Source organism: Anolis carolinensis, unplaced genomic scaffold (assembly GCF_035594765.1).
Source record: "Anolis carolinensis isolate JA03-04 unplaced genomic scaffold, rAnoCar3.1.pri scaffold_8, whole genome shotgun sequence".
Taxonomy (NCBI): domain Eukaryota; kingdom Metazoa; phylum Chordata; class Lepidosauria; order Squamata; family Dactyloidae; genus Anolis; species Anolis carolinensis.
The window spans coordinates 12,495,643-12,521,026 of NW_026943819.1; the positions used below are offsets into that span (position 1 = coordinate 12,495,643).

Here is a 25,384-nt window from a genome sequence, read left to right on the forward strand (position 1 = left end):
TGGTTGGGGAATATATCTCAGAATTTAAGTTTTCCACTAAGTTTGGAAAAGTTTTGGATTACAACTTCCAGTATGCCCCAGGCAGCATGGCAAAAAAAAAATTAAAATAAAATAAAACAACTTGCCCAAGTTCTGGCCTCTCTCAAACTAGTAGTTTCAACTATATCAGAATTTCCTATTGTCCACAGCAGCTTTATCAATGTCATTAAAGACAGATGAAAGGAAGGCTTGCATATAAAATAAACTGTTAGGAAAGCAGATACTGATGAATGCAATTGCAAAGAAAGGGCTGAGGGGGATGAGGCAGATCACGGGGGTGGGGAGATGGGGTGGAATGTCTTCATGTTATTCCTTAGAGTTCTCAGCAAGAAGAAAGCATCAGATGCCAAGAGTTTTTATGGGGCAATTTATTTCCTTCCCTAGAACTGAACACTTGGCCCAGCTGCTTCCACATCTGGTTTCTAAGACTTTTCATACATCCCTTCTGTCCTTCCAATTCCAACAGCTGGATGGACTGAAGGAAACCATATGTTGGTCACATGGCCTCCCCCTATACATATTTCTAAGCTGTTTGCTGTTCTTGCCAAAGACATAGCCAAGAGGTCCCTCCTCATGGCTCTCCCACTGATTTGAACTGGAATGCAGCTGTCTCCACTGAAAGATGGCTGCATCCCATGGAGGACAAGAGGAGTCGTAGTTTTAATTGTTAAAGCAGCTGTAGCCAATCAAAGAAATCACCCCACCAAAACACAAAAAGCCTTTTCATCGAGTGTCAGAAAAATCCACTCCTCTACAGATTACAGATCCGTGGTGGCCACCATTGCTGGAATCCCAGTTGAGCCAGACCCACTGGGTGGATCTTGTGATCCACTCTGGAGGATTCTCCTGCCATCTCACTCCAGGTCATATCCCCGTCATGCAAGTCCGGAGGAGGAGGAGGCAGAGGTGGAGACGGGAAAGGAAGGAGGGGAGAAGAAGAGAAGACAGACCCACTGTTAATTTAAGCCACATTGACTTCACAGTAATTTATATTCCATCAAGACCCCGCCAAGGTTACAGCGAGCTCCATAAGCCTTTTTTCTCTTGCCAGAGAAATTCCAACACCTCCTGCTTCTGGAGTCTGTCTGCGCTGCCAGAGCGGGGCCTCTTCGGCGGCCTCCCTCCCGCGCAACAGCAGACGCTTAATCATTCCCAGGCCCCGTCGCCAAAGCCTTCCCACCAGCACTTCTTCCCTACCATTGGGGCTCCGAGGCAGCCCAGTCATACCAGTTTACCCCTAGCCAAACCCTCTGCTGAAAGAGATTTGGTGACGGGGGCTCCCACCGAGATGAAAAGCACTAGGGGTCATGGAAAGCCAATAAAAATGATTTGCATCTCCAGGCAAAGCACCAATGCCTCTGTACAAAATCTGCATGTGAAGAGAAGAGGAGGAACAGCATAACTGCACTGTTCAAATACTTGAAAGAGATGTCACAGGACTTTTATCACACAAAACTGATCACAGATAGTAGCACCCTGCTATTGCGCTTCCTTGCATTCCTGAAATTGTGCAGATTTTTGCCCCAACAGTTGGGATTTGCACAGAGCTGATTTGTCCCTTGGGATATCCGAATTCTGACTAAGTTTCTCATTCCTGTAATTAAGACTTATATTTGTTATTTTTTGTCATTGCACTCGCCATTCTATTTCTGGTTTTCTAATATTCTGCTTGTTCTTTTTCATATGGTTTTTGACAGCCTTCGAATTGGGTTGAATGAAGGATTTCAAATCAACCTGTTTAAATGATAGGTCAAACCTATCAACAAAAAGACAAGGCAATGACCATGAAAGGGCACATGGAGTGTCACAGTAGTATGGAGACCAAAGTTGACGGATTTAGGGATCATGGCTTTTGGGAATCTCAAAATGCTTTTTTTCTCCCCCAATTAATTTCAATATTTAGAATACTATTAGACAGAAAATGCCATAGGGATCAAAGTAAGTCATGATAGGGTTGTAGTTTCCAGGCTTTTGACATTTGTTGTTCAGAAAGAATCATTTATTGCACCAAACACACATCCCCCAGTTTATCCAGCACTATAACAACTGCTTCACAGGAAGCTGGCAGGAACGGTTACATGAACATTATGATATCTTCTCTCGTCTGCCCTCTGCTGCCTTGGTGCTTGAATTTTAAGGAAGGTCAGAGTAAGAAAGAGCATCTCGTCAAAGGCTTGTTTATGTTAGAATACTGTACAGTTTAGAAAACTATTTTTAAAAGGTCCCCAAAGTAGTTACTGTATACTTGTAAGTAACTCTTTCATTTCTCCTTATTTAAAAGTAGCTAATATAGATACTTCTGATTATTTTGAAAATACATAAATTAGATACCAACAACTTATAATTTCAACAGTAACTAAAAGAGTGCTACAGTTATCCACCTAAAAAGGAATGATGTTATTTATCACTACATATCTGCTGAAACACTGAGATCAGCGTAACTTAGTTATACCTAGAGTGTATGTTTGGCCTGTCAGCTAATGTGAAGGCATGCATTTCACAGGGTTTTTAGACAAGGAATACCCACTTGTGGTTTTGCCAGTTCCTTACTTTGAATTATAGCCTACAATAATTGGAATGTGTTGGTGGGTTCCCATTGAAGGACTGACTAGGGCTAATGCTGCTTAGCTTCAATGATCAGGTGGGATATGGCACCTTTAGGGTATTTAGGATAATTATGTCTTAAAAGGTAAAGGTTTTCCCCTGACGTTAAGTCCAGTCGTGACCGACTCTGGGGGTTGGTGCTCATCTCCATTTCTAAGCCGAAGAGCCGGCATTGCCCATAGACAGCTCCAAGATCATGTGGCCGGCATGACTGCATGGAGCGCCGTTACCATTATGTCTTAAGTAAGCAAAAAAAAAAATCATTGCTTATCTTGTAGGGTTGCTTTGAGTTTTCTGGGCTGTATGGCCAGCTTCCAGAAGTATTCTCTCCTGATGCTGTGGACATTACTTAGATCCACATGCAATAACTCAGTAGCTGCTATGGAGTATCAGCAAACGACACCTGAAAGATCTATTTTTTAAACAAAATTCATAATAAGAAATGGCATCAGTAATTCGAAGTTGTGTTTCCTAGACACAGGTTGACTAGGAACTCAATCCCTATTAGCCTGGCTTCCAGATGTTAATCCAGGTTCTGCTACTCATGAGGTCTCTGGCTCAGCCTCATGCTGATCCTCACCTGAAATCTCCACGGTTGTTGGCAACTCGCTCAGGTGGGCAGTAGGATGCCGATGTCTCCAGCACAACGATCTCCACTTTCTTGCTAACGTTGCCCTGAGCAGTGAGGATGATGCACTCCCATTCACCACTGGCTGAGACATGGATGTTGGACAGGATGAGCTCGCTGAGGACAGATCATGTTTTCAGAAATTGTGTAGTTTTGGTCATTTGGAACCAAATACCCTTCCCACACAGTATAACATATTCCTTCTACACCAGAGTCCCCATATCTTGATTCACAGCATTTCTGGTTCAAAGGATCTCACTGACAAAAGGGCTTGGGAAACACCATTCAAGTAGCAGAGCAGTTAAATGGTTGAAGATGGTGGTTCCCAAGGCATTTCCTTGGGATGGACTTCACCCATAAACGTTCATACTTGAAAAATGTATTTGTGAAGAGAGATGGCAGAAGTGCTGCTCTCAAATTATTTATCAGATCCCCTTGACTTCCTCCCCACCCTCCAATCCACCCAAGCCAGGCTTCAGTACCTTGTGATAAAGGTGCAATCATGGACAAGGCTCTCTTCCAGGATCACACCACTGTGTTCATCTTCCTGCACCAGGGCATGGTTGTGGTACCAAATGATGTGTGTACTATTGTCCAGGTAGGTGGCTGTACACTGGAAAGGCAGGCGGTCACCTTGGAAAACAACCTGTCGCAAGGATGGGATTAGCTGGTGGGTGTGTAGCTCCGGAGCCCCTTCTGTAAGAGGGAGAGGAGAACCCACTGAAGTTGTATTGGAAGGGAGAGGGAGACAACCTTTAGGATGGCCGTGTAATGCAAACAACAACACAGATCTGAGGAAGCTGCCTCTTCACTGTCACTTAGAAATCTCCCTCAGATGTTCACAAACACCTTCTAGTTAATCTGGGGTCATTTGTGTCATATTTTTATACCTCTTCGGGCCATTTCAGGACATAAGATGTTCTTTGATTTGCTAAAGCAAGTGAAAGTCTCTCCTAGACCTAATTTCCAAAACATGACAAAAATGTTCCTATGATCCCAAGAGGGCTGTTGAGACCATCTTGGTGCAATTTCTTTGACATCTAGGGAATCTAAGTCCACAAGAACAGCCCTGTAGAGGTTTTTTTAAAATCATATCAGAAGTGACTTCAGAACATACTGCAAGTTGCTTCTGGTGTGAGAGAATTGGCCATCTACAGAGATGTTGCCCAGGGGAGGCCCGAATCTGTTACCATCCTGCTGGGAGGCTTCTCTCATGTCTCCACAAGCTAGAGCTGACAGATGGGAGCTCAACTCCATCTTTCAGATTCGAACTGGCAACTTTCAGGTCAGCAGTTTAGCCTTCACAGGGGTTTAATCCACTGTGCCACTGTGGCACAATGTAGAATTAGCAAGTGGTCCATACAGCACACTTTGCCCACCCTTGTCTTAGAAGCTATATAGGGTCAAGCCTGGTTAGGACTTGGAAGCAGGGGACACCTAGAAATTGTAGGTGGAGTAGGCTACATTTCAAAGGAAGAGAATGGCAAACCACCTCTCAGGGTTCATTGCCTAAGAAAACCTGAAATTAATGGGGTTGCCCTAAGTTGATAAGTGACTTGAAAGGATTCCATACTCCCGAAAAGTAACTTTGTCCATTCCTGCTGCAACGTAAACAGCCAGGCCACTCACCACAGCGCATCTGGCCCTCTCTGGTATTCCGTAGCGGCTTCCCATGTAGGTTGCTGGGGTAGATGCACAAGGTCTTGTCAGATATCTGGACGGAATGATTCTTTGACCAGGCCAGGACCCAACGCAAGTTGCAGTCGCATGTCAGGTGTTCCGTGGCAAAGTCACTGGAGAAGGGCAGAGCCACATTTTGTGGTTGGTAGGGATGGGTAGAAGGGTTCCAGCAAAAAAAAAAGAAGAGAAGCAACATATTTAAGGAACTCTGCATCCATAGCCTTCTGAGAGGTTAGCAATGGTTCCGAGACTAGTTCCAGTTTGCTAAGAAGGCCGTCACTTTGCTGACCTCTCATGTCTAGCACCAGTCACTTTAAAACCAACTCTCTTCCCTGCCTTCCCCTTGTTTTAAATGCACACAAAAGAAAATACTCACAGTACTTTCAAAGATATTAGCTCATCGAAGACTCCGTAGTGGAGGCTGGAGAAAATATTCCCTGACATGTTCCTATCAAAGAGAATGGAGGAAATGAGAAGAGCCCCATTAGGTCAGAAAAAAATGTCCATCTAAACAAGCACATCGCTTTCTCCAAGAGCCTGGAAACTGATTCCTATAGGTACATTGGGCAACTACACAGACAGAAAGGGCTGAGAGCCAGTCTTGGGAACCTATATTTCTCATATTGATGGATTCCAGATCCCCTACTCTTATGCTAAGGTGTATCTATGCTTTAGAAGTTCCTCAAGTTTTAGATTACATGATATAACTCTGAGTTCTATCAATTTGCAGACGTAATTGGGATTTCTATATAATTCTGAGATGGGAAATATGGCAGCTCTATCTGAAGGACACCTACTTGCTTATACCAAAGGTCTTTGTAGCCCAGCAATTCTGTTTCCTGTATGATATTAATGAGATCCTATAGGTAAGTCCAAAACCAGAAAGATGGGGATCTTTTATCCAGCTTTGTCAGTACAAGGGATCATTCAGATGAATGGTAGGCATGCATGCCAGGAACTTGGATCCAAAGATCATCACCACCCTCCATGCTACCAACTACTTACAAACGGATGAGACTGGTCAGACCCTGGAAGATGTCAGTGTTGAGGCAGCCGATGCGATTGTTAGAGAGATCTCTGTCACAAAAAAGAAAGAAAGAAAACAGAAGAAGCAAAGGATATAGAAGAGGAACCAGAGCAGATCTGGCAAGAAGATCTGGAGTTACAACATTTGAAGACCAAGAACGGCAGTTTTATGCAAGTGTGACCATCTATTGACAGTCAATGGGAAAATTCTATTTGAGATAAGATCAATTTGAGTTAAGAGCTCAGTCACAGAACAAATTAAACTTTTAACTCAAGGTATCACTGTACTTACAGACGTTTCAGATCGGAGAGACCAAGGAAAGCTCCAGGCTGGATGGTGCTAATCAGGTTGTTCTTTAGATCCCTGGAAAAAGGGAAGCAAATCCATTGAGATATTGGGTTTGTGGGTTATGTGGGGACTAACAGAATTTGAAAAAGCATGCTTTTTAATATGAGCCCTTGGTGGCACAGTGGGTTAAACCGCTGAGCTGCTGAACTTGCTGTCCAAAAGGTCAGCGGTTTGAATCTGGAGAACAGGGTGAGCTCCTACTGTGAGCCCCACCTTCTGCCAACCTAGCAGTTTGAAAACATAAAATGTGAGTAGATCAATAGGTATCGCTCTGGCGGAAAGGTAACAGCGCTTCATGCGGTCATGCCAGCCACATGACCTTGGAGGCATCTACGGACAACACTGGCTCTTCGGCTTAGAAATGGAGATGAGCACCAGAGTCGGACATGACTAGACTTGATGTCAGGGGAAAACCTTTACCTTTACCTATGCTTTTTACCAGGCTAGAGGCTTCTGGAAATTGTCACCCCCAAAGTTATTGCTCTCAATGTGTCAGTTCTTTGAAGGATTGAAGCAAAATGCCCCGCTCAATGAGATGCTTCTAGGTCATATCAGATTACAATCATATATCTAGACTCTATAGTGTTGACCTAGTCAGCCTTCCACATTCACTGGGGGTAGAGGTGCAGGTTCCTTGAGAAAATGGGAAAACTGTGATTTTATAAACCACAGAATTGCATTGGAGATGTGGCCAACTTCTGGTTATATAGCAAAACTGAATAGAATAAAAACATAATCATATCAATGAATAATCAAACCTGCAAATGTGGACAGCTAACTGAACTCCTTATTGTTAACATTTTATTAGCAGCATTTTTAAAAATTATACATAGAGAAACAATACTCATTCAACTCTTTCTCAGGCATTTACTTCTACCTAGTTATAATTCACCCAGAATTATGTGTGTGCAAGTTTGTATGTATTTGCATACCCACACATGTGGTCTATCCACAAAAGACACATTTCCCCAGAATTCACAACCTCGGGTATTCCAGATTTTTCACTACAAACCAAATTCATTAAATGAAAAAGGTGTCACAGCACAAACTTCTTTTGAAAGGTAATAAATAATTCAACCCAATTATTTGAAGACCAAATGTTTCCTCTCTTGGTGGTAAATATCAGCTCTGTAGGAACTTAGAAAATAAAATAAACCAACAATATTTGGCAGAAACAATCCCAAGCAATCCTCTGCTGTCCTACTTTTCCAGCTACTTTTGAAATGTCCCAGTTTCCCTTTCTCTCCTCCCCTTTGGTATTCAACTTATTTCAATTACTGCCGACTGAGTTTAAAGTGCTACAGGTCTTTTGTTTTTGGCACTCAATGAATTCAGCACTGGGGAAAACCGAGGAGGTGAGTCTTGTCCTTCCCTCTATTTCAGTGGTTATTAACCTGTGGTCTCCAGATGTTTGACCTTTAACTCCCAAAAATCCTAACAGCTGATAAACTGGCTGGGATTTCTGGGAATTGTAGACCCGGGGACCCACAGGTTGAGAACCACTGCTCTATTTCTTATCAATTACCATTGACTTTGACTTAATGAGATGCCTCCAGGTGACCCTGTCTTCCACAGTCCTGCTCAAGTCTTGCAGATCTGTGGCTTCCTTCATTAAGTCTATCAACCTGCAACGTCTCTTCTTCTTTCCCCTTGTTTTATTTCTTTCTCCACCTCTTTCTTTTCCTGGGAAATACAAGTGTTGGATTTTCTTCCCAGGGAGACAAGGAGACAGACTATAGAGCCTACAGGCACTCAGTACTATTAACTTCACATCAAAGCATGCTTGGAACGGCAGGAGGTTTGCTTTTCCTCTGTAATTCATTTAAGATCCCTCATTGGGCCATTCCTCACCCCAGTTAATTGTGACTTCTCCATCACAATCACAATTCGTGCTATGTAGTAAGGGACCAGCAACATGCACGCACGCTTGCCTAAAAGCTCTGGTAAGGCAGAATGAATGTGGCAGAAAGAAAGCACATCCACCTAGCTCTTGGAAAGGAGAGATCCTCCTGGCTTGAAATGCATCCACCTTTGAAATTTTTGAATCTTAGGGAATGAAATGGAGATCGAATTTAGAATATAATAAAAGGATCCAGGGCTATCTGATTATTTAGTAGCCATTATCCAAAATGTTCCAGAAGTATTTCGGGGATGGATTTTTGTTTTTATTGACACTACATAAACTGCCATGGCTCAGTGCTATGACATTCTGGAAGTTGTAGTTTTACAAAGTCTCTAGCTTCCTTGGCCAAAGAGTACTGCTGCTTCACCAAACTACAACTTCCAGGATTCCATAGCACGGAACCATGGCAATTAAAAGTGGTGTCAAACTGCATTTAATTCTACACTGTAGGTGCACCCTTAAGCAAACGATAGTAATAACAACTGCTGCAGTCCTTCCTAATTTGTGTGTTCTTTCTCATAAATATGTTTTCCCATTTTGACCACTCTCTGATCTTGCTTGGCCATGTGTTCTGGTTTTCATCTGTGAAATGTTGGAGGGCACGCTACCACACTAAATAAATCTCTCTTTCCCCTCACAATCTCTAGAGACAGGCAAGAAACACGGGCACTTTGCCTGAAAATTACTCATTTTGGAAACTTGTTGGTGATAAAATCGGAATCTGTAGCCTTCCAGACATTAACCTGTTGCTGTTTCCTTTGCTTCCTCTGCCCGACTCTGGGGAAAGGACAGATGAGCAAAGTCAGGCAGACCACGTTGCCCGCAGCTGCTGCCCCGAATCGTACTTTAAAGCTGGAAAAGAACAAAAGCTGCAAGAGAAACCATTCCCCTAATCCCAAGAAGACAGCTGGACTCAGAAACCAGGATTGGAAAGCATTAAGAGAAAGCTCTTCTTCAAACACCTGACTCATAGAGAGCCATACACAGCCCAGTGTGCGTGTCAAGTAAACCGTCTTTCTGAGAGCCCTATTGTCCAATACTTCACAAAGAAAAATGGGTGTGCTCGCAACATTCTCAGTTCTCCAGCTACAAATCATTACCAGATTTCATTGTTGCTATTGCTACACATGCATTGGTCTGTGGAACAAAATATTACAATGCAGAGTCCTCCTTATTGAGGATCCAAGGAGCCCCTGATGGTGCAGTAGATTAAAGCCTTGTGACTTGAAGGGCGGGTTGCTGACTTGAAGGCTGCCAGGTTCAAATTCAACCCGGGAAGAGCGCAGATTAGCTCTCTCTATCAGCTCCAGCTCATGTGGGGACATGAGAGAAGCCTCCCACAAGGATGGTAAAAACATCAAAACATCTGGGCATCCCCTGGGCAACGTCCTTGCAGACGGCCAATTCTCTCACACCAGAAGTGACTTGCAGTTTCTCAAGTCGCTTCTGACATGAAAAAAACATCAGGATCCAAGTCTGACAGCTATGCCTAAGTCCATGATACTCCATTGCAGGCCATTCTCTTTCCTTTCTCTGAGGCAGGCAACCAGTATTTTGTGCCCACTAATATGACCTTCACGTGAATTTTAATGAGTTGTCCAAGTCCATACGCTGATCAATGTGTCTCTTTGATCACCTCTTCTATGGAATTCCAAAATCCAAAATAGTCTCTATGTGTGGCTGAGATGATGATGCTTCTGCTTTCTGTACAAAAACACCATATATAAAATTACCTCCAGGTTATGTGTATAAAGTGTCTATGCAATATAAATTAATTTATTGTTCAGACTTGAGTTCCCATCTTTATCATGTATATGATGTGTTCCCTTCTGATGCTACGTTGGGCATGCTCCAATGAAACTCTTTTCCCTTTTGGCAAAAATCCTCTCCAGCCAGGACTGTGGAAGATAGAGCCTTTGTTTAAATGAGGTTTTATTTCAGAGAATTAATAAACAAAGAGAAATGGAGAGAAGGAAAAAAACCCGGGATGGAAGCATTTTGGCAATTCAAATCGTTGGCAGTCATGATAACATGTGGGGGGAAAGACTGCTCTCCAACTTCTGGGAGATAAGAAATAAGGCCAAACAAAGGAAGGAGCAAAAAAACCAAGAGAGTCATGTTCTTGGCAGTCAGCAGCCTGTGCCAACAACCTTCATGGCTGACTATTGCTTACATTGTTTCACCACAGATGCTTCAAGGTTTGAGAGAATTTACAAGTTCTCCCACATAGAATGAGAACAATGGACTAGGATTCTGAGAGACCAGGGTCCACATCCCTGTTTGGCCATGGACATTTCTTGGGTGGCCTTTGGCGAGTCATCTCTTCTCAGCCGCAGAGGCAAGACAACTCCCTCTAACCAAATCTTGCCAAATACATTTCATGATAGGTTTATGTTAGTTTCCATAAGTTGGAAGCAACTTAAAGGCATACACACACATCCACATCCTACGTAACTTCCAATATTTCTCCAATGAAAACTGGAACACGTGTGGTTAAATAAGATCAGCATACAGGCAAGATTTCATCCCTCTTTTCCTCTCCCAACTTTTGTGTGCAAATGATTTTTGCACCTTGAACTCAATTTGCAGCTATTAAAACAGGAAAAACTATAAACGTGGATGTAGGGCCAAGCTCTTGGATAATCTATTTGTGCAATAAAGCGAATGTGGGAATAGTGCAGTGGTAACTGGAACGGTCTTGGATTGTGATATTGGATTACATGATTTTAATAATTTTAATACAGTAGAGTCTCACTTATCCAAGCTAAACGGGCCGGCAGAAGCTTGGATAAGCGGATATCTTGGATAATAAGGAGGAATTACGGAAAAGCCTATTAAACATCAAATTAGGTTATGATTTTACAAATTAAGCACCAAAACATCATGTTATACAACTAAATTTGACAGAAAAGGTAGTTCAATACGCAGTAATGTTATGTTGTATTTACTGTATTTACGAATTTAGCACCAAAATATCATGATATATTGAAAACATTGACTACAAAAATGACTTGGATAATCCAGAAGCTTGGATAAGCGAGGCTTGGATAAGTGAGAGACTACTGTATTTGATATGTTTAAGCAGTTGGTTTTAATGTATATGTCTATTTTGTTGTCTTAGAGCCATCTGGAGAACATTGGAAAATCCCAAAGAAGATATATTTTGCTAGACGCAAGTAGGTGAAACCGACGCCCTGGTCCCACAAGTATAGGGGCCGTGATACATCACCATTTCTACATCACACCTTGAGGAGGGCCATAACCTAGTGGCTGAGCATAAGTTTCACAAGCCAAAGTTCCACGCTACAACATCTGCAAACAATCGGGTTCCATCAAATATGAATTTCTTGCCTCTATATGTAGAAATCAGACATCATAACATACTTGCTCTTCAGACCAGCTGGCAATGCTGAGCGGAGGAGTAGAGGAGCAATGAACACATGCCAAAGACCTTAGGGCAAAGTTGTTACTTCAGCTGCAACTATCTCATAAGCATGTGATAACTAAGAATGAAGGGCTCTTCTCAAGGCAGTCAACAAAGGTTCTCTGTCTAGAGTTCTCTTTGGAAGAAGCTCAAAAGTTTTCATTAGCTCTCTCTTGGAGGATCTTGTGGGTAATTGCAGATGTGTGAGAACTGCGACGGAGCAAGACTGAATGCACAACATAGTTACCCACAGCTGTAATGGACAATATGTAGGCCTCTGCAGGGCAGTAGCCCTGTTTCATGTCACAACGACAAGTAAAATGAGTGAGATTGCGAAATGACTGAGTCATAGAGTAAAAGAAGACGGTAACTTCAGGAGAACCGATGTCACTTCACTGAAAAGGTGTAATTCGATGCTAATGTAATTGGAGACTAATCCCCCAACATTAACGTACTGTCATTTAATGTGTGGCAACCTGATTCCATGCACGTGAAATGCACAATTCATTTCAGCACCAAACCAAGTTCAAGTAATTCCTGCATGGATCACTTAATATTTAATGAACTGATGAAGAAGCTGTTTGTGGAAGTGGAATTCATGGGATTTGGAAAATATACTTCTGATGAATCTTCTGCTATCCCACTTTCTGAATTGCTTTTTAAGATATCCCACTATTTAGCTCCTCTTCCCACTTTCCCCCTCTTTCCTATCCACTTCCTTCAATTGCTGCAAATTTAAATTCAAATTGCAAAAAGAAGGGGAAGCATAAGTGAGATCAGAGGAGAGATAGCACCTTGCCCTTCCCTGCAGGCCGAGGCAAAAGCAAACTGCTGCAGGCTCCCTTGCTGTGTGTCCTCCCTCCTTAAGATCTTCTGCCAACCTCACTGGCAATGAACATAGCACTGCTAGGGGTAGCGGCGGGAACAACAACTCTGGGAATAACCATTCTTGGTAGAACATAGCTGATGGGTGATGATTTAGTCTGAAAATGAGTGGGGCATGGCAATCCCTACACCAGTCAAGGATGAAAGGCTGAAAGGGAGGGTGAGGGAAATAGCTCCTTCTCAAAGTTCTGGCTGTTAAAATTATTGCACACATCTGGAACGGACAGCTGAGTAAGAACTTACTATAGATCCAGCAAGCACAGAAAGGAAATCCATCCAGATTTCACAAGGAACTAAATGGGGAAAGGAAACAGCTCATGCTCTGTGGACATGCATGTTTTCTGTGCAGACAATGACCATTGGGTCACATTCATCTGGGCTCAGAAGGAGATTTCTCATTTTTCCTGCTTTTTTTTAATGGTAGCATCCAAGAAGGGTGAAAAATGGGAGAGGAGGAGAGGGCATGCCTTCTGGGTGGCGAGCTGGTTCTAAATACAGCTTCTTTATCTAGCCCAGAGATTCTGGCCATGAAAGCCTTTGAAATTACTTTTGCCGTTTGGTACAGATAGCAGCCACACTTGGGTTGAAGCAAGTAGCCCTGAAATAGATTGGGGGCATACAATGGGAGTGGGGTCATTTCCATGGGATCCTCATTTTCATATGATCCTCATGTGTAGCATTTATCTAGAACTGTTAAAGACTATCTGACAATTCAATCTATATTGGTTCAATTCAGGCACAACACTAAATGCACAAAAACTGCCTTTAAAAGAAATGATTGGAACTATGGTTCCTGAACCTGGCATTAATTTACTTTACTTACTCAGAAATGATCCCAGAATCCCCACCCACAAAGTCTTTATTGATATGAACATTTGCTTCTTCCTACGGAGATCTCATGTGATCGATATCAAACCATCAGACACCAATATCAAATACTCAACCCCAGATCAATCATGTCACATCTACATACTTGATAACTGGGGAGATTTGGCAGGGATACTCCTGAAAAAAAAATCAGTTTCCCCACTTTTTTAGTTGAGTTTAAAATGCCCTTGTTTCTCTCTCCATTACCCACTTTTCCCCTTTGCCTTCAGCTTATTTCTAATGATGCAAACTTGAATTCAAAATGCATTAAGTACAGTAGAGTCTCACTAATCCAAGCTAAACGGGCCGGCAGAAGCTTGGATAAGCGAATATCTTGGATTATAAGGACTGATCAAGGAAAAGCCTATTAAACATCAAATTAGGTTATGATTTTACAAATTAAGCACCAAAACTTCATGTTATACAGCAAATTTGACAGAAAAAGTAGTTCAATACGCAGTAATGTTATGCTGTAATTACTGTATTTACGAATTTAGCACCAAAATATCATGATATATTAGAAACATTGACTACAAAAATGGCTTGGATTATCCAGAGGCTTGGACAAGCGAGGCTTGGATTAGTGAGACTCTACTGTAGTATGAACTCAATAAACTCATCTGAGAGTGGAGAATTGAGACATAGTCTTGCCATTGTCAAAAGACTCAGGCCCCTTCTACACTGCCAAATAATCTAGCTTATCAAAACAGATAATACACACGATCTGCTTTGAACTGGATTATATGAGTCTAAACTGCCAGCTAATCCAATTCAAAGTAAATAATCTGGATTTTATATGGCAGTGTATAAGGGGCTCTAGACTGTGAGTTCTTCCTCATTATGACATTACAATCTTATCTACAATGTTCCCTCACTACTTTGCGGTTCACTTTTCGCGGATTCGCTGTTTCGCGGTTTTTCAAAAAACTCTAAAAGACTATTATAAATCATGAAATATTACAATTTACAGCCTAAGGAAGGGAGGAAGGAGAAGCCAAAGGGAGAGAAAAGGAGCCCAAGTGGCAACAGAACGAGGAGGGGGGGGGGGGGGTTATCAACTTACGATTGGTTGATAAAGACTTAAAATAGTGTATAACTACTAAAATAATGTATCAATATTAAAATAAATATAGTGTCTCTACTTCACGGATTTTCACTTATTGCGGGCGGTCCTGGAACCTAACCCCAGTGACAAGTGAGGGAACACTGTGTATGCTTCCCTCTGCACTTTTGAAAGATATGCATTTGCTTTTTTGCCTCTGACTGCCTGTAACCTGCAGAGGGGGTGGATTTCAACATGCTGCTACCGTGTTTCCCCGAAAATAAGACAGTGTCTTATATTAATTTTTGCTCCCAAAGATGTGCTAGGGCGTATTTTCAGGGGATGTCTTATTTTTCCATGAAGAAGAATTAACATTTATTGTTGAACAAAAAAATTGAATGTTTATTATATACTGTACAGTAGTTGTCATCACAAACCAGCATAACCAGACAAACTGTGAACCCTATCAAGAATTTGTTACTACCATTATTTCCATGTACAATACTCTATGGTGTGCATGCTCTGGTGTTCTGTTTGGCGGGCATGCTTCCAAACAAAAACTTTGCTAGGTCTTACTTTTGGGGGAGGCCTTATATTTAGCAATTCAGCAAAACCTCTACTAGGTCTTATTTTCTGGGGATGTCTTATTTTAGGGGAAACAGGGTATATCAATGGTTTTGCTCCACCAGTGGAGTATTCAAATAACTGGGGATTAGAAATCCATGATCTCATAACTGTTGCCAAAGTATGGATTCATCTGAAGCCTTGTAAACACAGTAGCCATCGCTTAAAAGGAAGGGGAAGGGAACCCCTTGCCCAGCTCCCCTTGTAATTCTATCTCTGCATTCCTGCCTTGTCCCTCTTCATTTCCTGCTCTTTTCCTATCAAACAGCTGCCACACTTCACTCTACAGATGGCTACAGCTGCATGGTGTTTAAAAGCAATTACTCGCAGGGCGCAGACACAAATGGAGATTGCAGGCGCATGTATGGAGATGCACATACACCTACATTTCTCTGTCTTCCACAACACAAAGGTCTTCTAGGAGATGACTTTTTCTAGCTTAAAAGCAACATCTGTCAACATAACGGCCTGTGATTAATAGGATTAAATAGCCAGTTCTGGTTGGTGACATCAGTGGGATAGTTCTTAAGGTGGCTGGAGTTTCAGCGAAGTAAAAACACTCCTTTGAAACATCTAAGTTTAAAATATGCACTCAGAGATTTAAAAAAATCAAAGTCTTCTTTGAAAAATAACATATCTTGTTTACTTACAAGCATCTTGTATGAATTCACCATGCAGGCACATTTCTTATTAAAGTTCAGCTATAGATAGGATGTAGTTTCTCTGTGTCAAGTACACAGGGTATCATTCTTAATCAATAGTCCATAGTCCAAAGTATAATTGTGCTCACTGAAGTCCAAAACTATATCCATTGAAGTCCAAACACATACTTCTCTACTGAAGTCCATAAGCATACATGCATCCACCTCCATTGAGGTCTAAAGCGAACTGATAACAAAATGGAGTATTGAGTCTGAACATGCTCAGTACAATCACATGTCTATAGCCCCTCACACACCAAAGAGGTACAGTCAAACTGGCAAATCAATACACACGCACACACGCACACACACAATACAGGTTAGTAAATATATACATCAATAAACAAATAGTGAAGGCTTAGAAGGTTGCTATTTCCAACAGACCTCTTCTACATTGCCAAAGACGACCCAGACTGATGTATGGATAAAGCACAAGGATATTGGATGAACGGATCTTAACCATGTTTTATATTTTATACTGTATTTAACTGTTTGTAATAGATTTTATATGCTGTTTGTTTTTAGTGATGTGTCGGCATCGAATTGTTGCCAATTGTACGCCGCCTTGAGTCCCTGCGGGTGAGAAGGGCAGGATAGAAATATTGGAAATAAATTATCCAGATTATCCAGATTATCTGCTTTGAAATTGATTATATGGCAGTGTAGACTCATATAATCCAAAGTAGATCATCTGCTTTGATCATCTTAATTACATGACAGTGCAGAAGGGGCCCTACTGTCGCTAAAGGATTGCCTTTTCCCACTTTCTAGGTGACTCAGCTACTAAGTAACTGCATGGCACCAGCAAATGGCTAGATGCATTTCTCTTTAGGAAGGAGCAACCCTTGTTGTAAAAACCACCTGCTGCTAAAACTCCCCCACTGCAGGCAGTTGAATGAAGCCACAGTCCCCCAGGAGACAAAGGAGGCCTTCAGCTAGCAGAAGTCCACCACCAAGGTCAGGAAAAAACAAGTTGGGAGAGGAGGCCTTTATTGTCGCAAAGGAAATGAGCATCCATCGAACGAGAACAGGGTGATCTTTGTTCTGGGAGGTTACGTGAGCCCTGTGGGTTGACTCCTGGCCGAGTGTATATGCATTGCCCAGTCTCTCCCTCTGTAGGTGATGGAATATGGTTTTTCCTTTGCAGCTCCAACTTGTCTCAAGCCATACTTGTTTCTGGTTTCTCCAGATGGGAATGTATTTGCATGACGAAATGGGGCTATGATCCGGAAAAGAAAGGAACCCCTGCTTTCCAACTGAAATGTGCTGTCCACTACCTGAGCTGACACAATACTGACACAAATCATTTTGCTACTTGAGGCAAAGCACCAAATGGTCGGTTCCCTGTCTTTCTGTTCCAGATACAGAAGCTACCAGAGCTCTGAGTTAAATCTTGCCCGAACAGTCCAAACAGGATCTTATTTATGTACATCTCTAAATATTTATACCATTTCTATATCAAAAAGATCTCAGTGCAACATACAAATAACATTAAAACAACAGATTGAAGGATCGAGAACAATAACAATGTTTCCAATAAGCTAGCATGCTTTGAGCTTTAGAATATGACTGTGGAGACCAGGGTTTGGATCACAGAAATATAGATTCACAGAGTTGAAAGAGACTACAAAGGTCACTCAGTCCACCCTATTCTGCTATGGAGGAATCCCCATCAAAGCACTCCTAACAAATGGCCATCCAGCCTCTGTTTAGAAGGAGACTACCAGATACCAAGATAGCATATTCAACTGTTGAACAGCTCTTACCATTCTTCCTAATCTTCAGGAAGATTCCCCTTTCTTGTCATTTGAATCCATTACTTGTTTAATTACATCCTCATAATGTTTCATAATTTTACATGTAGGATTTTGATATTCACCCTACTCAATAGACCAACACTACTGTCACCAAGCTATAAAACATTCCTTGGAAGATAGGTAGTTGAATTGGATCCTGATAGTACAACTGATAACCACATTGCTAAAGGAGACAAAAGAGTTTCTTGCTGTACAATTTGCAATGAAATGGTATTTAGTAGCCATTTCAGAAGAAAACACTCCAGGTAAGGCTGGTGCTGAAAGGACAGCTCCCACTCACCTGGGTAATGTCTCTAGACAGGTAAGAACAAGAGGGGTCAAATAGCTGCAGAAATCATTGACTAAAAACATCAACAACTCTGGAAACAAACTGGAACTGTAGTCTATTTATATTTATCCATTGAATTCATGGATCATAATTCTGAGCACAGACACTGAGGGCTGAAGCAACAATATATTTTATTTCTAGAATGCTTCTTGATTGGGGAAGGCAACCCGTAGTCTTCCAAATAATTTCCTATCATAAATCCCTTGCATAGAAATGGAAATAAGCTAAAAACTTTGCTAAAGAATAAGCTGTTAAATTGAATTTAAGAAGAATGGGAACAGTTTTATCAATATTTATACGAGAGAGGCAAAAAAGAGATATGATTGTTTTGTTGAAGGCTTTCATAAATAGAATCACTGGGTTGCTGTGCGTTTTCCGGGCTGCATGGACATGTTCTAGAAGCATAGGGCTTCTGGAACATGGTCATACAGCCCAAAAAACTCACAGCAACCCAGAAATACTATTGTTGCAGATTTGGAGTTTTATAGTGTTGAGTTTTATTTTTTTAATGTGAAAACAAGGAGAGGTAAATATGTTGTCGAAGGATTTCATGGCCGGAATCACTGGGTTGCTGTGAGTTTTCCGGGCTGTATGGCCATGTTCTAGAACTGTTCTCTCCCGATGTTTCACCTACATCTATGACAGGCATCCTCACAACCCCACAACCTATGAGGGTGCCTGCCATAGATATGGGTGGACAGAATGCTTCTGGAACACGGCCATACAGCCCAAAAAACTCACAGCAACCCAGAGAAGTAAATAGTTTGTTGGATGTTAAGTGGAAGAAAGATGTAGAACTACGTATATGTAAATTGTTGAAATTGAAGCCTTCCCTGGAAGCTGAACATAGAATCCACAAAAGTCAAAACCACAAATGTGGAGGGATGACTGTACAGCAGACTCATTCAATCCAGATCAGGGGTCACAAAACTGAATGCGTCAAATACTTTTGACACCTTGGGATTTGCTATAGATATAACCTGTCATGGCTCTCACAGGAACAAGCAGTAATGGCTTCTGCACATACCAACATTGCAGCAATATATTGGGTTTTTTTTTTGTACAGTAAGGGTAACCAATATATCCTTGCTGTCCATGCTTCATCATTCTCTGTTTGTTTGCCCCAAATATGATAATATATGGATGAAATAGAGGAATTCCATTATCTTCTGAAGAACCCTGATGCATTCTTTTGTGAGACTGTTGCAAATTTTATCCTTGAAATTTGTAATTTTTACTTTTTTTTCCTTTTTATTTGTGACTACCTCTTGTTGTATATATCTGTGTTGTGATTTTGTTGTTATATGCCAATAAAGGCTGTGTGTGTGACTCACTTAATCAACAGTTGAATGATAAATCAGCATATAAATCCCACAGACCTCACAAACCTCTGAGGATGCCTGCCACAGATGCAGGCAAAACATCAGGAGAGAATGTTATTGGAGCATGGCTATATAGCCCAAAAAGCTCACAGCAACCCAATAAACCCTACTGATTCATAGTATGTATTGTTACTAGTTGTGCAACAACTAGAAACAATACATATTTATGGCACCTGCATAGAACCGTTTTCAAGTTTTTTGAAGTTCCTCGTGGAAAAGAACTCTGGAAGTTCTTTTCCATGAGGAACACTCAAATTAGAGCTTTTTCACAAAGAGTTAATGAATCTTTCTGCAATTTCCTTCAAGCAATGACTGTTGGCAAAGCCTCGCAGAGCCGGCTCATATTCTACTACAGAGATTGCAATTTGGACACATACCAGAGTCTTTCCTAGTATGAACATAAGCAGCCCAAGATAATATAAACTCCCGCTGCCCCGTAGGACCTCTGGGGCAGCTGTGTCTCTGGGACTTTAACCCCACATTCCACCCAGAGCATAAGCAAGGGATAGCCGAAGAGCTGAGCCAAACAGCGGCTCACTGTTCAAGTCAACCCTTGCTTCGTGGGAATGCTAGATGCAAGCACTATACAGAGTTATGGAAAACAAAAAATTGCATTTATAGTTGGTGTGCTCAACAAGGCTGCATTCAGGAAGGCTGGGGTTAATGGCAAATGCCATTCCCAGACCAGCTGCAAAGGGCAGCAAAAACAGGCAAACTCCACAGCTGGCACAAGCTGGCACATCGCATGAAAACTGTGAGACCAAGAGATTAAGGATCTGGACTAGTTATGTTAACTATGTGAAACCACAATCAGCAGACCTTTTAGCTCATACATAACCTTCTAGTGAAGGAGGAAGTAGCAATGGCATGACATCTCAAAAGAGGAAGAGAAGGGGGTGGCAATGAAGTCCAGTGGATGTGGAGAAGGATTTGGATTGCATGCCAAGATGGAAATCTCATGTTTGTAATGGATTCACTTGCATGGTCCTCTGCCAAGTTCCCTCACATTATCACATAAGATCTCTATGACTAAAATCAGAAAGATTGGGATCTCAAAAGACATTAAAAATATACAAGCTATTTACAATATAAATAGTAATTGAGTCTTCATGTGGGGTGATGACAGAAGTCCCACAGTGAAGGAAAACAAGGGGGGAAATGAATGTTTGTTGAACATCCTCAGAGACCACACATTCTTCTTATAAATCCTATGTACTGGCAAGATGTTTCTGTACTAATGCAGAGTGATGACTGTACAACAGTTATATGACTTGCATAGATAGAGGCCACCTACAAACCTAAAGGTAAAGGTTTCCCCTGACGTTAAGTCCAGTCATGTCTGACTCTGGGGGTTGGTGCTCATCTCCATTTCTAAGCCGAAGAGCCGGCGTTGTCCGTAGACACCTCCAACGTCATGTCGCCGGGAGTATTGATCTACTCACATTGGCATGTTTTCAAACTGCTAGGTTGGCAGAAGCTGGAGCTAACAGGGTTAGCTGGAGCTCACTCCGCTCCCGGGATTTGAACCTGTGACCTTTCGGTCTGAAAGTTCAGCAGCTCAGTGCTTTAACCCACTTCGCCACTGGGGCGAACCTAGTCCTGCCATAATTTCTCTAAAAATGTCCTTTAAAAGTAATATCAGAAACTAACTGGAATGGGTTTATCAAAAACAAAACTTAGCTCTTGCTCTTGTTACATTGATTTAGAAATCCAACTCAATTACTGCTTTGTTGCAGCTAGTTATAGGTAATCATCCTCCTTGTAACTTACTGCTTCCTTGTTTTGGACCCAAAAGAAGTATAAATCAAGTTAACAAGGAAATAAACAAATTACAATTTTGAGAACAAGCAATACATAAGCCAAGTTAATGCATGCACGCATCAATCAGGACCATTAAACAAACTATTGGGATGCTCAATCCAAATAAAACACATAAACATATCATGGTTATGCAAAGACGAAGACATCTTCCAAAATAAGTTATTGCCAGTTGGGCAGCTGCTCAATCTAATTTGCCTTTGATCTGGGGTTGTTGTTTTCTAAAGCCAAATAATCCCAATGAAGAGAGATAAGAATGTCCTGGGAGGAGGATGTGTTCCTTTGCTGGTCTCTGTTAAGTTTCTGCTTTAATGCTGTCTTTAGAAATCTGACCAATAACAAGAAATGATTGCATCTATTTGTTGTAGGCAACCATTGGAAGGTTCTATGATCCAGCATATTGGTGATAATAACTTCTCTATGGAAGCAACTTGTATTTTAAGGCTGTATCGCAGCTAAAGTTATAAGGAAAAGACAAGTATGAGTGGAATTGCAAATGACATAATTGTTTCTGGTGATCAGGAAGTCAGTTCACTTTGACTCTTTGAGAACTGGACCCCATAACATCATTGAACCCAGGGACTAAAAGGTAAACATGGGAACTGCAAGCCCACAAGATATGGAAGCCCACAAATACCCCATTCCAGAACTAAGAAAAATTGCAAGCATACAGATACAGTGATCCCTCCACATTTTTGGTTTTGTATTGGATTACTTATGGATTTGATTTAAATTGCTCTCAGAAAACCACCACAGAAAACCTGATTCTGCAGAAGACATCAGCCATAACAGAAAGACCAGTTTTGAGAGCAAGATAGCAATTTGGCAGATGTCATCATCCTCCTGCCACTATTTCATGAATTGGAAAGAAAATCTCTCTCTCTCTTTCTCTCTTTTATGCGCACACACTCTTTGCAATTTATCGGCACAGGACATCTGGTTACTATCAGCCAACACATATTTATAAGTTCAGTGTGAGAGTTCACAGCTGTCACTTTTCATCAGGATTAACCCTTCATATGACACAGAAATCCTTTACAATTTCCCTAAATTCTGCTTTTCTCCTTCAAAAAAAAAAGGAAACAGAAAGAGCATGAAAAAACTCAAATGCCCCTTGAACCGAAAGGCGTGATTAGCAAGGAAGCAATATGGCAAACTGAGAATACAATATAACACTTTCTTTATTTGCAGCAAGTTTCAAAATGCATAAAAATGAGATGGAGGGGACTTTTATAAACCACTCCTTTGCAAAGATGACTAGGTATAAGAATTAGAGTTTTAGAATGATTAGAGTTCTCCCATCAGTTAAAATTTACCCACTGAAAATCAATCAACATACAATGATTATTTTGTAGAAAAAAAATGACATTTGTTTCTAAGTGTGATCAACTCTGCAAAGGCTTTAACTTAGATATGTTATGTCAGCTCCACTGGCTGCCAGTCTGCTACCAAGCAGAATTCAAAGTGCTGGCTTTAGCCTATAAAGCCCTAAACTGTTCTGACCCAGCTTACCTGTCTGAACATATCTCCCTCTATGAACCCCCTCAGAGGTTAAGATCTTCTGGGGAGGCCCTGCTCTTGGTCCCACATCCTTCGCAGACACGCTTGGTGGGGACGAGAGACAGGGCCTTCTCAGTGGTGGCCCCTCGACTATAGAACTCCCTTCCCAGCGAAATCAGATCAGCCCCCTCCTCCTGACTAAAAGAAAGAAAGAAACTAAAAATGTGACTGTGGGACCAAGCCTTTGGACAGTAAATTCAGTGCAATAAGGGATACGGAATAAGTGCAATTACGACCGGAATGGCTCCTAGATTATGATTTTGGATTGTGTGGTTTCAATAACTGTTTTTAATGTTTAGATGTTTTAACTTTATGGTTTTTAATGTATATGTTTATTTTATTTTTATGTATGTTTCTGCGGCATTGAGTTGTTGCCTACTTGTAAGCCACTCAGATTCCCCTTTGGAGTGAGAAGGGCAGGTTATAAATACCATAAATAAATAAATAATGAGAGACATTATTTTTGATTTTGCTCATATATAGAATGCCCTCTTCTCTTCACCATGGTCCATTATGTGTTTTACAAATCACAACAACTTTCCATAGATTAAACCAAACTACAGTATAAACTGAGGCAAAACATGAGAGTGATTTCCTACAGGGACCTATTAAAAAGAGGCTGCAAAAGTGGCACGTTGGATGGAATGATGCAAGCCCTTTTTTTAAAAAAAAAAAGGTTAAGCACTCAAAGACTTGCGCCCCTAGTGAATCAATCTGCAATTTTGGTTTCTGCTGCATTCCATTTTGTAAATACTTTCAAGTTGTTTCCATCCCGAATATGAAAGAAGTGCCAATTTTGGTAAGCTGTTATCAAAAACGAACTGAAAGAAAACATCCCCTTGACCTTAATGGCCAAATGACCGTGGAACAAGACGTGCTGTTCTGTCAACTGCTGAATTTGAGATACAGAACCATCAAGACATCCCCTAGGAAGCTCTTAAAAATAATGATCACTGCTTTTTCCCAGTGGAGGAAATGCATCTGTACCAACTAACATTCTCAATGTTAGCAAATTTAGAATTGCCAGCTTTCTTCACTGTTTTCTTTAGGCGGCTTTCACTTCATGCTATCATTCAAACTGAAACCGCCCTGGGTGAGGATAAACCCCACCCAGAGTCTCTGGAAAGGAAAAGGCTCAAATTATAGCTGCCACACCAGGCACACAAGAGACCAAGTGCCATTCAGGTTTTCCTCAACAGACAGAGGGGTAATTCTTTCGCCTCCCCTATGGCAAGAGCTTTCAAGCTGCGGCAAAAGGCTGAGCTTAGAGACAAGGGGCTGCGGTGACGCCAATCCTCCACTTCATCCCAGCCCAAAGGAGCTGTTGACCTTGGCATTGCCACTGTGTGTTTTACATCTATTCTCTTCCGTGGAGCAGGTGGCCAAATGCCATGGGATGTTTGCACTGAAAAGCCCTGATGTGGAGGAATAGCTTGCCTTGATGGACTTAGAAGATTCCTGAAATGAGCCGTAGATTGTTTGCTTCACTGTGCTACAAGCTCTTCCCTCACTTATCGCGGGGGTTATGTTCAAGGAGCACCTGCAATAAGTGAAAATCCGCAAAGTAGGGACACTATATTTATTCTATGTGTGGAGGAGAGCAAATCACAGACCACTTACTACAATGCAGTCTGTACTTTATTTTAGTAAAAGCTAAAGGTTTCCCCTGACATTAAGTCCAGTCGTGTCTGACTCTGGAGGTTGGTGCTCACCTCCATTTCTAAGCCGAAGAGCCGGCATTGTCCGTAGACACCTCCAAGGTCATGTGGCCGGCATGACCGTATGGAGCGCCGTTACCTTCCTGCCGGAGCGGTACCTATTAATCTCCTCACATTTGCATGTTTTCGAACTGCTAGGTTGGCAGGAGCTGGAGCTAACAGCAGGCGCTCACTCCGCTCCCTGGATTCGAACCTGTGACCTTTCGGTCTGCAAGTTCAGCAGCTCAGCACTTTAACACACTGTGCCACCGTGTACACAGTACACCAGTAAAGAAGAAGAATGGAAACCAATTAACCCCTTTTTGTTTCCAAACCTTCTCTACCCCCCCTCTCTATCTTTATTTCTCCTTTTCCCTCCCTTCCAAAACCCTTTGCACACTGCAAAACAGTGAAAATACCGCAATAAATGTGTACATTAATAGTAATCAAAAACCCACTAAACAGTGAGGGAGCGAGAAGTGCACCGCGAAGTAGCAAGGGAACACTGCACACGCATAGCACACATGGACAAAGGAATGGACAGACACCTCAACAACTTTTAAAAGGTTACTCTCTGGATCACAGTTCCAAAAGCACAGGAAATTCACAACACACAAAGAAAACAACAGAATTCTGCCTCTTCTAAACAAAGATATAGTAGAGTCTCACTTATCCAACATAAATGAGCCGGCAGAACATTGGATAAGCAAAAATGTTGGATAATAAGGATGGATTAAGGAAAAGCCTATTAAACATCAAATTACATTATGATTTTACAAATTAAGCACCAAAACATCATATTTTACAACAAATTGTCAGAAAAAACAGTTCAATACATGGTAACGTTATGTAGTAATTACTGTATTTATGAATTTAGCACCAAAACATCGCAATGTATTGAAAACATTGACTACAAAAACTTTGGCTATTAACAAATTGACTACAAATAAAAATAGAATTGCTGTTGCCTGTGGTGCAGGCTGGTAAACAGCTGCTGCAATAAATCACTC

At 41.5% G+C, this 25,384-nt stretch overlaps 1 protein-coding gene across 1 annotated transcript in view; it reads right to left on the reverse strand.

The window, feature by feature from the left end:
- adgra2 (adhesion G protein-coupled receptor A2) overlaps positions 1 to 25,384 on the reverse strand; it is an 86,054-nt gene that overhangs the window by 19,549 nt on the left and 41,121 nt on the right. The window contains exons 3-8 of the mRNA XM_003226729.4: positions 6,270 to 6,341; positions 5,957 to 6,028; positions 5,328 to 5,399; positions 4,901 to 5,064; positions 3,754 to 3,967; positions 3,224 to 3,388 (exon numbers count right to left, since the gene is read on the reverse strand). Of these exons, the coding sequence (XP_003226777.2) occupies positions 3,224 to 3,388; positions 3,754 to 3,967; positions 4,901 to 5,064; positions 5,328 to 5,399; positions 5,957 to 6,028; positions 6,270 to 6,341 (759 nt within the window). The remainder of the gene's footprint in view (positions 1 to 3,223; positions 3,389 to 3,753; positions 3,968 to 4,900; positions 5,065 to 5,327; positions 5,400 to 5,956; positions 6,029 to 6,269; positions 6,342 to 25,384) is intronic.